Source organism: Mastigoproctus giganteus, chromosome 5, assembly GCF_048544385.1.
Source record: "Mastigoproctus giganteus isolate SK-2022 chromosome 5, ASM4854438v1, whole genome shotgun sequence".
NCBI classification, from domain to species: Eukaryota; Metazoa; Arthropoda; class Arachnida; order Uropygi; family Thelyphonidae; genus Mastigoproctus; species Mastigoproctus giganteus.
In genome coordinates, this window is record NC_143579.1 from 79,226,132 (window position 1) to 79,238,132 (window position 12,001).

The following is a 12,001-nucleotide window of genomic DNA, read 5'->3' on the forward strand; positions in this document are numbered from 1 at the left end:
CCAAAACTGACATACTCTAGCAAAAAAAGATTCCACACAGTCGGTCATGTCTCGAAAAAGTGCACTCAGTTACCAAAGAATACCTAAGAGATCAGTATGCAGGGCACTGAATCAACAAGGGTTCCACTGACAAAGTGTCTTCTACAAACCTTTGTCAAAAAAGTTAATGCAGAGTGATAGGTGCAAGATGTCATGTTAAGATGAACTAGTTTCAGGAGCAAATCTTGTTTCCATCAGACACAAAAACTGAAAAGAATTTTGAAGCACGGTATTAGCAATCTGATTGTTTCATGTTGTAATGAGAGTTTATGTGAATAGTTCCTTGCAGGAGTGATAGTGTGACCATGTTGTCTGGTAAAAGTGCACTCAATTACTAGAGACAGGAGGTCAAGGAAGTACATTGCTGTCAACTTTTGACTTTCAAAATGCAGGAGGGAAAGGGAATTTTTTTTTTTTTTTTTTTTTGGAAAAAAAAAAAAGTTCATTTCAAGAGGTTTTTGTAAAGTCTGCACTGCGCTAAAAATTAAATTTCATGTCTAAGGATTTGTGTTTAGATATTCTATTAAACATCAACTGGTTCTGATTGCTTCAAGAAAGATACTGTTGCAGACTTTGTATCATTTTAACGTAGCCATCTACCAAGGTAGTTAAATTAATTAATTAAATTGGCATCGTTTTTGCTCTGTTCAGAAATTTTGATTCAAAGTTTTGTTCATAACTGGCCTTGCTGTCTAAACTTGGCTGTCAGGAGCATTCAAAAGCTACACCAGAAAGAGATCTGAATTAATTTTTTTGTTTTTCTAACACCGTTGAATGAATGTGATATTCTTTCATGCTCAGCAGCACTACTATGAGGAATTAAAATGTCAAGTATGACTTAGAATAAACTGTTATATGTCAAAAATCCTTGTGCACTTTTCATTCTCCCAATTAAAATGTCAAATATGACTTAGAATAAACTGTTATATGTCAAAAATCCTTGTGCACTTTTCATTCTCCCAATTAAGGAAAACTGTACACCAATCTTTCTTTTTTCTTTCATAATAGCATTTGGTAGGTTCTAGAACTTGATGCTGCAAAACATCTATTGCCTCATCTTTAACAACACCAAGCAGTACAGGCTTCTTAATCAGGATAAAGGAATAAAAGACCTTAAGAAAAGAACAGCTGCAGACGCAGACTTTTATGCTATAAACTGAAAATTGATTGGAAAAATATCATTAAAAAGACAAAGCTATCAGTTTAAAAGTTGGCACAACCTGAACACTAACATAAATACAAGTCTTGTTGATCATTTATATCAAAGCTGCTTCTAATAGTAGAAGCATGATACCCTTGTAAAGTGAAAAAATTACAAAGACTGGTAAAAATTAGAAAACTGTTTTCATTTTAGGTGGGAATTGTAATAAAAACACTTAAAAAAGAAATTTAATGATAAAACTGGAACAGAAGCTCTGATCCTTTCCAAAATTTCAGGACGTTGTCCATTATTCATGTTGCACATTCCTTATGGATTTTATGCTAGATTTATTCCCATATCTCTTCTTCTAGATTATATTTTGTGCAGTGACTGTCCACTTTCTACATACAGTAGACTTTCAAAATAAAGGCACCTTCAGGGATTCAAGGTGTTATAAAAAAAGTTTTATTTTTAATGTATTTAATGCAGAAATAGAGAGATAAAGAATGCAATTTTATTTACTGAACATAAAAAAATAAACATGTTTAGGATCCAATGTTATATTCTTCCATTAATATACTTCTGCTTACGCCCCGTTCTATTTTCTTTATTTAATTTAGTCTGCTGTCCTTCCCACACTGGCTGGAAAAGGCTTGGGTTCGAATCCCGTCGATGATGCGAGGAACTTTTATGGCATTTTTCACTCTGTGGCTGAGTTAGTGGGTCTCAGGCATAGATAGCAAGGTTTTTTGTCCAGCAAATCGAGCAGAGAACAGACACAATACACATGAGTATATGAATTAACATTCCAGGTGACCCTAATGTAATACTTTGGATTATATCAAGTTTGTCACTAAGCTTTAATGTTGTTCTTCTTTTCTTCTCTGTATGAGGTTTATTAACTTTAGGAGCCATAGTGAGGGATTTTTAATTTAAAATAAATGTAAAACAGCAGTATAATCCGTGATATCAGTACAGAATTCTTGAAAATGGCGAATGTAAACAAATACAGTAATCACATGACTTGCAGTATTCTTTTTTTGGCACTGAAAGACATATGCGCTGTATGTATATATCTGATCTTGATGTGCCGTTATTTCAGCAGTCTACTGTATCAAAGTGTTCAATGCTTTCTACAAAAATTTTATACAGTACACATATTATACCTTTGCGGTTATCTCAGGCATGGACTTATGACTGGAGGCACTAGAATCACTGTCCTCTGAATCTGAACTTGAACTGCTGTCACCTGAACTGCTTCCTGAGGAGGATGATGACACTGCTTCCAGTGCAGGAGGAGGGCACATGTCAGAACTGGAAGATCTATAATGTTAAATTCAAAAATGAGATCAGTTTGGTGAATCATTATAAATAAATAACTGTATTATCATCTGAGAACATTTTTTTTGTATATCTGTCTTAATCCAATTTCATTAAGTGGGTGCCTAAGTGAGCTAATCCAAAAGAAAAATTATTATATATTTTAGCTATCACTTTTTTTCTAGTTTCTTTCTTTAAAATCACTTAACAAGGCTACATTTTGATCAAATAATACTTTTATAGAAGTAAATATGAGGTGTGGCAATCAAGTTTCTGGATTGGTACAGTTTTGGTTATGTTTGATGAGTTTGAAAATAAAAGACGTGGTATGCTGTATTTCAACCTTTGTCCATCAGGCTGATAGGTTGCAAGTAGCAACCAGTTTCACGATTGTCACGATTTTGCAACAAACAAATATCAAATCTTACTTTAAAATGGGAAAATCTGCAACAGAAACATATGCAATGTTAAAAATTGTTTATGGCGATGAAACATTAAGTCATACCAGTGTGTTTCAATGGTATAAGTGGTTCAAAGACAGATGTGAGGATGTTTATGATGACTTAAGAAGTGGGCAATCATCAACTTATTGAAATAATAGGGTTGCTAGAGATCGTTCACCAGCTGACCCTCAGAATGATGGCTAATGAGTTGGATATGATTTATCAAATTCTGCACAAAGATTTAGGTAGAAGGATTCTGAACAATCTTGATGCCAAGAAAGATGAGGTACTGATGGCATTCTTCCACTTGTTCTAAAAATCTGTGCTCCTGCTCTGTGTCACCATTCTATACTTTTTTTTATTCCACTGGCATTTTTCCTTTTGCTTGGAAATTTTCTCATATCAAGCTAGTTTTTTTCAGACAGCTGTAATTCCCTCCCATCCAATTATCATTCTATTGCACTTACCTCTACTCTTTCGAATAATGGGAAAATCCATCAACTAATCCTATTAAACTATTTCAAAACCTTCCATATGATCTCCATCAATGTCTATCAACTGGTGATATATTGGCTATGTTATTCATATTTGGACAAATTCAATGCATAAGTTTTGTGAAATGTATGCAGTTGTTCTTAGCATTTCTAAGCCTTTTAATTATGTTTGGCATAAAGTTATTCTAAGCAAGCTCCCATCTTATTGGTTACTGACTGATTTTTGCAACTGAATATCCAGTTTTATCTCTGACCACTCACTGCAAGTGATAGTAAACAGCTCTGTTTTCTAACTTTTAACTAATTCTGGTGTTCTCCAATGTTCATTTCTTTCTTCCACCTACTGAAAATCCTATTAGTGGTTTTGTTGATGTTAGCATACTACATACATTCCACCATCCAATTTGAGAAACCTTGTCTTGCACAAACAGCTTCAATTTCTCAAATATTCTCCACCTAGTCCTTAAATGCCAATCCCCAGTTAATTCTTCAGTGGGGCAAAGAAAACACTGTTAATTTAATCTCTCTAAAACTCAAGCTTGTCTTATTTCTTGCAAAAAAAAAAGAGTCTACCATTTCTTTGCTCATCTTCAGTGATACACAGATTTCTAAACAAGGCCACTATTTCCCTAACTAAGAATTACCCTAACTTGTAATCTCTTGGCATAAGCACATCACAAATATTGCTTCCTCTGACTCCAAAAAACTGGGTTTTCCTTTTTGCTTTTGTCATTACTTTTCTTCCAAACAACAACTTACTCTGTACAAGTCTCAAATCTGCCCTACCTTGGAATATTATTTCAGAAAAATCTGGGGTGGTGTTCCCAGATATTTCAGGCTTCTGGACTTCATTCAAAAAAAGGCAGTCAGGTTAATTAATGACCCATCTCTCCACTCTTTTCTTTTTAGATGCTTCCACAGGCTTGGTTCTCTTAAATTGACAGCTGTAATTCTTCCATTCACTGTCCAAACTTAACAGAACCTACTTCTCCTCTTCCTTATTTATCCCTTCTACCTCAGTTTTCTGGGGCAACCTTCCCTTCAAATATATTTCCTGAAAATTATAACCTACACATGGTATTAACTACTATACATTCTCATACTTTTCACATTTGGAGTTTTCATTAAATAAAATGCATACAAATTTATAACTGGGAGCTAAATATGATTTTGATAACTGAAAAATAGTGGAAAAAAAACTGTTGAAGCTAAACATAAATAAAGCATCTGTGGGCTAATGATGGTAGTTATTTATGTTAAAAGCAGCAGCAGCAGGAGAGTTATAAAAACCTTTGGGCATAATTAGGAGGGCATATTTGGATTTGGGAGATTCCTATAGATTGTAAATGTGCAATTGTCTCTTACCTATTCACAAGGGGGAGGGATCAAAGGAGGAAATGAGTAATTAGAGACCTGGAAACTTGACTTCTATTCCTGGGAAAATAATGGAGTCAGTGGTTAAAGAAAAAAGTATTGCAAAGAGCATCTTGACAGGAATGCAGTTATACAGAAACTCAATATAGATTTGTTAAGAGAAGATCTTTTCTGACCAGTCTGATTCTGTGGTACAGTAACAAAGGAACTGGAAGAAAACAATAATTTTGACATCATATACTTGGACTTCGATGCAGGGAAAGTCTGTTTGTACGTCCAAATAAAAGACTGCTGTACAGATTGTCATACCATGGCAATAGGGGCTAGTTACTGCTATGGATAAAGGGATGGTTGAGTGGCAGAAGACAGATGGTGGTTATAAATGGGCACTATTCTTCTTGGACTAATGTTTTTAGTGGAATTCCTCAAGTTTCAGTTCTAGGCTCCCTACTGTTTTTTTTTCACTATTTATTAACAATACTGATGAAGGCATATCAAGCTTATTGTCTAAGTTTGCAGATGATACAGAGGTTTGGTAAAGGTTGTTTAATGACAGGAATCAAGGTATACTACTGCAACAAGATCTAGAAAAATTGAACAGATGGGCTGAGGAGTGGCAGTTGAGGTCTATCTAACATTGTAAATACATGGTACTACATAGGCAACAGTATAACATCTAAATTAGGGTCCACACTCAAGGTGGTGGAGAATAAATGAAACTTGGGGTAATTGTACAACCTTACATAATTTGGTCTGGTTTGGGTTTTATTGGCACATTTGCAACTAGAACTATAATGTGCCAAAACCAGATCATGTAAAAGATTTTAATGACATAACAAAGTAGATCGCTATGTCAAAAAGGTATAAAAGGTACATTTTAAATAAAAATATTTAGTGCTTTTAAATAATTAACGATAGGTGACACTTGGTCATTGTTGGATAAAATCTGACCAAGTGTATAAGGCTTGACAATTAAAAGCAGTTAAATATAAAGCACATTTGTGTCTATAATGTGGGCACTCAGATAAAATATGTCGAATGATTAAAAAGATGTTACAGTTCTCATACACAGGGACTTTGTCTACCCCTCAGAAGGAATGAATGTGTAAGATGACTGTGTCCTATGCAGAGGAAAGCAAGAACAACTTCCTCTCTATGATTCTTGCACAGGATAGATTGTTTTTGATTACAGGATTTATTATGTAGATTGTCCATGCCATGACAAAGTTCTCTTAACAGTGCAAAGAGACTTCTAAGAACAATTTGCTTGTGGATTTCTGTCACTGATATACAGGAATTTTTCCAGTAGCAACAAGGAAAGTATTATTCTGTTGTAGAAGGCAGTGGCTGAGTACTGCAAACCGGTCTGGAAGCCTTATTTTAAGAAAGATGTGGAAGTTTAATAGTTTCTGCCCTTCTAAACCATAATAGCACCTCGCTGTCCATCTCCAATCTGCTTATGCCCATGACTCAGGTTCCTATCATACAGTTCTATAAAGAATTCCTCCTTGTCTACCTCAGTATCCACATTATAAATAATAATTTTGAGTCAAGGGCAGTTCGGTTTGAGAACATCACACCTAAGTGCCAGATTCTCTCATTACTCTAGCTGTTCCACATCATGTTCACTTTCCATTTTCAATGCAATTTTTCTTTCTATTATCTGTCTTACCTTTCTTACTCTTACTGTTTTAACATTCCTTTCACTGCATCTCGAACATCTTTACTGGTTTTCAAGGTCAAATTATCTTTAGCTTTGATAATAATGCAATGATTTTTGCCAGGAGCCTTAATGTTAGCTTGCACCAGTCCTGGCTTTTTCTCATCAGTAACTACTCCTGCAGAATCTAAATTCCTAACAACATCACTGTACAATGTCTCCTTTACCAGTTTGTCATTCTTATCTGAATGCGTATTGAAGGTTATATTGTGTAAGTCTCTTATTTACGTCTTGTACATTTTAATCCTACTATTGAGATGCAAAATTTTCTCTTTACAACTTTCATTTTGGTGCTAACTCAATTGCAGTACTTTCCCTCACAGCAATGGGATTTTGCTTTTTGCCACTCTACTGATACCATTCTCTTTATTGAAAAGAAAGTTGTGTGTATTTGACTGTAACATGTTAGTCATCTCAATTATAGTATGGCCTGCCACAACTATCATCACCATTGATAACACTGTGATCATCTCCCCCCCCCAGCATCACAAATGATTTCATCCAGTTTTAAGTCGGGCTGTAACTTTACATTCGCTTCTTCAACCGCAGGCAAAATCTCCCACATAGAATCAGGGCATTTGAACTCTACTTAAATCGTCCATATTTGTCATTTGTTTCATGTTGACCATCCTCCATACGAGCAAGTTCCAGCTCAATATTTCTGATGACGCTGTCAAGACCTGCTTGCTCCTTCTGTGATTTACAGAGTTTCCTTTGCATCATGCTTTGGTGTTTCAAATTATCCCTAGACGATTTGACCACCAGTGAGTCTGAAATCCCAGTAACAATTTCGCTGTCTGCTCCTTTTGATCATTCCTTGCTAACACTAGTGCAGAGTGTGGTTCATCCTCCTGTTATCATATGTAGATAGTGGGCTATCTTCCAATGCAACACCAGACACATCACCCTCCCAATCCTTACTTAATGTCCGTGTATGTCATCAGCAACTGGCTCATTAGATGTCTCAGTCACCTGCAAGAATAATTTCTGTGACATGATCAAGCATTGCATCAGAAGATCTAAAACAGTAATCCAATCTAGGAAAAGTAGAACAGACATGTTGCAGGTAATGCCAAACAACAAAAACGAGTGGCTCAGAATGGCCATGAGAAAGAGATTCCATTGGAGAAGAGACCATCACCAAGTTGTAATCTGAGAAGCCTAGAGGACCACTAGCATTGATGGTGTAATTTTAATGGCTGTTTGTGAGAAAAAGATCAATAGTGTTGGATGTGTAGTTAGGAATGTCTGATATTCTGGTAGGTAAATGAACAAGCTGAGTGAGGTCATTAATAATTGCAAAAGCATCAGCATTTCATCCATCTGGGTCTGCACAACTAGAAAAGAAGCCAAATAGTTGTGAACATATACACAAAGAAAATTACCACACTGTTAGGAAAGTTAGATTGGAGAAAGTCAAGTTTCAAAGAGTGATTAGTGCAGTTGGGAGAATGATAGAAACAACAGATGAACATGACAATGGGGTAGAGAGAGAGAGAGATTTTAAGCCAGATGAGATCAAAAAGAGGATATTCCAAATTAGAAAGTTTCTGACAAGGAATATTAGAGCAACACATGCATAAGTTCTGCCTATGAAGCCAAAGGAATCATAAAAAGAATAATTAGAGAAACTGAGGTGAGTAGTGGTTGAAGCAACTGATAATTGTGATACTGGAAATGAGCATAATTAATACTTCTGGTATTCTCATCCCTAAAAACTAATTCAAACATGAATGTAGATGCAAAATACTTATTCCGTTTGTTACCAATCTGAAGGAGGATTATCGATAATCATGTCATTCATCCCTTTCCTTCTACTGTTAACATGAACAAAGAATTCTTTGCTGCTTCTCATAATCTGTCTTTGCTTGCCTAATCCCCTTTGTGATGTAACTAAAGATTAGTTTGTACTTAATGTAGGATTCTGTGTCCCTGATAATTTATAATCATCCCATGCATTTTTCTTCTCTGCCACTAGTCTCACTGGTTCATCTGAAAGTCAAAACCCTGAATGATATCTCTTAGTTGTCATAAATAGCTTCTATGATTACATCCCTGAATATTTGCAATTGGTCCTACTGTAAAGAATTTCAAAACTGTGTAAGGCCACTAGTCACCTTTCTAAAACAATATCCCATTGATAGCAGTTATATCTTTAAGTAAATCTCATATAATACAGGAGGGCCCATAAGTAAGGAAATTACTTTGAATAGCTGCTAATGTAAATATGTATAAGTTATTGGAAAAATAGCTTATAATATTTTTTAATTGTGTCAAAATAATTTGAACATAGGAAAAGTACCACGAACCTTAAAATGAAGAAGAGGAGTGAAGTAGCATGCAAAATATGAAAATGCTGCAGAAGTTTCATGCCAGTTCAAAAAGTTTTTTTGGACATAAGCTACCCACAATAAAGACCATAATGCAAACTGTGAAGAAGTCTGATGAATTCAGTGCACAATCTACCAAAACCCAGTAGACCTTGTATCTCACAGACACAGTAGACTTTCAGAATAATGGCACCTTTGAGGATTCAAGGTGCTGTTATTACGATTTTTCTGTTATATAGAAGGCGCCTCCGTGGGCAGGAGCAGCAGTGTGTAGCACACACTTCTTGATTAGACTGGGGTTCGAGCCCGTGACCAGAGGATGTGGAAAGGTCAGGGAATGACTACCGTATATCCCCGGAGCAATATGGCCTTAGTTGCTAATGCTCCTAATAACCAAATAACAACAACAACCATTATATAGAAAGTTTTATTTTTAATATATTTGAAGCTAAATAAGCAATAGAGAGATTAAAAATGCAATTTTATTAACTGCACATGAAAAAACATAAACATGTTGATGATCCAATATTATATTCTGCCATTAATACACTCCTGCTTATGCCCCATTCCATTTTCTCTATTATATCAAGTTTAGTCTGCGCAGGTAGTACAGTGGTATTATCATCATCCTTCTCATACCGGGTGGAAAAGGCTTGGGTTCGAATCCAATCGATGACAGAAGGAACTTTCATGGGCTTTTTTTCACTCCATGGCTGAGTTAGTTGGTCTCAGGCGTAGATAGCAAGGTTTTTTTCTCAGAAACTGGGGTTTTTTGTCCAGCAAAACAGGCAACTCAACCAGAAAACACATGGGTATATGAATTAATTTTCTGGGTGACTCCAATGTAATAGTTTGGATTATATTAAGTTTGTCACTAAACTTTAATGTTGTTCTTTTCTTCTCTGCATGAGGTTTATTAACTTTAGGAGCCATAGTGAGGGGTTTTAATTTAAAATAAATGTAAAACAGCGGTATAATCTGTGATATCAGTACAGAATTCACTTTCAAAATGGAGAACATAAACAAATACAGTAATCACGTGACTTGCCATTTTCTTTTTTCGGCAATGCATCTGTGCTGTATGTAAACATCCAATCTCAATGTTCTGTTATTTCGACAGTCTACTGTATTTACCAATTTGGAACTAGAATACTGAAAGACAGAAAAAAATCTCAAAGAAAGTGATGCAGATTAATTTATGGATGGTGTCCACAAATCTTCTTTACAAAACTAAAATGTTATTGTATGAATAAGGTATAATACAAACCTGAAACTACATACAGGTGATAGAGGATATCTTCATGTTTTAATTAGAAGTGTTCAATGCAAGTCCCTTTAGTTACTCTGCAGATATCCCACCTATAATTTAATTTCTCCCATATTCAGAACTACGTATCTCATTCAGTAAAACTGATTGCTTCAACAATGCATTGTTTAAGTTCCAAAATGGTTCCTGCCACAGGAACATACATTAGTTTTCCAGGAATTCCTATAGAGTAAAATCTAAAGAAATTAGACCAGAAGATTGTGGGGAGCACTACAAGGTGAGTCTTTCACTTCCCAGAAAATAACGTGTTCAGGTATGTCAAGTTGCCATTATTGTCATCCTGCAGTTGGGACAGAAGGAAATTCTGTAAATGTCCAAATACCCAATGCCTGTGATGGTAGCTTCTCCAAAGAAGAACAATCGATATATGTTTTTGACAACTCATTGTGCAAAAGGCAGTTGTTGTTGGTATTCCAATATTTCCTACAGCTTTTCTGTGTCTCACATCTTACTTGTTTACATTTTCATGATTCATTTCAGGAAGATATCACTATCAGCCTTAGGCTGAAACATTTCCAAACAAAATTCCATCCTCTTGGTTTCGTTGTTGATTGACAGCTTCTGTATGAGCTGAAACTTTTTTTTTGTATGATTTCATCCTCAGATGGCAACGTGAAGGGGGAACATCCACACTGTTAACCTTGATATTCCTGGGATTTGAGAAAAACTTCCTCAGACCAGCTCCAGTGCACCCTCACTGACTTTTCTTTGGCCACCACTTTTCTGAGATGACATGACATCACAAACAAAGTGTCCTTCATGAATTTTCTGTATCACTGCAGAGCTTTAGTTCTACCAAGTCTATCACTGCTCTTATGCATTAAAGATGACGACCTATTTTGATTCAAAGAAACTGCCAATGCTTTTATATGTAAATTTTGAACACTTATTAAAGTTTACAATTTACAAATAAGAGCAGTGGTAGACTGCAACTTAGAAACAAAAGTGAATTCCGCCATAATTACCTTTTGTTCACTCAGGTGAGGGCCTAGTTTGGATCTACAAAACATCATCAATACATTTGTCAGAATATCATTATGATATCTAAGTGCAACTAATTAAGGTGCTGTGATTGTTTATCTGCCCCAATGATAAGAGAAGCATGTCAAGATTGTAGCATGCCTTTTTTTACCAGTGTTTATGTTGAGTAAGGCTAGATGCAAATAGTTGTGGCAAAGGTGGAGTCAGTACATACTATAAATAAGAACTATCAATAGAAAATAGAATGCTTGTTTCTGTAACCTGTACTGGATGCACACAGGAAACATCTGAACAACTCTGAAAATCAAAACAGACCATATGTACACAACACAGAACTATGAAGGGCAAATTGTGAGAGTTCTCTCCCTCTGATAAAATTGAGCAATAATATTTCTTTTACAATCTAAAATCTCTGTACATACCTGCGGCTGCAAGCTGGTCCAGGAGCCATTTTTAGAGTTGGAAGCTGAAACAAAACAAAAAGGGAAGCAATGTATTAAATAGAATACTGCAATATTTACCAAGTTTAAGAAAACCTGTGAGAAACTACATGACTATATATATTATTTAATACTCCACTGACTAAATTGGGGGGGGGGGATCCTACATACAAGATGATTCACCAGACTCTCTCTCTCTCTTCAGGAATAATCTGTATAATATACTGACCTCAAAATGAAATGAAGCAAAAATATAAACTGATCAGAATGCAATACAAATGAATATTAAATATTCATTTACATTGCATGCTTCAGCAAAGAAATTCTATATGTTAGCAACATATCTTTATTTATATATTTACAATAAAAAAAAATCACTTTAACAGACTGGA

General features: G+C 35.3%; 1 protein-coding gene across 1 annotated transcript in view; it reads right to left on the minus strand.

Moving 5' to 3' along the window:
- LOC150085516 (uncharacterized) overlaps positions 1–12,001 on the minus strand; it is a 372,167-nt gene that overhangs the window by 121,125 nt on the left and 239,041 nt on the right. Inside the window, exons 5-6 of the mRNA XM_090374587.1 lie at positions 11,592–11,635; positions 2,347–2,503 (exon numbers count right to left, since the gene is read on the minus strand). Of these exons, the coding sequence (XP_090230713.1) occupies positions 2,347–2,503; positions 11,592–11,635 (201 nt within the window). The remainder of the gene's footprint in view (positions 1–2,346; positions 2,504–11,591; positions 11,636–12,001) is intronic.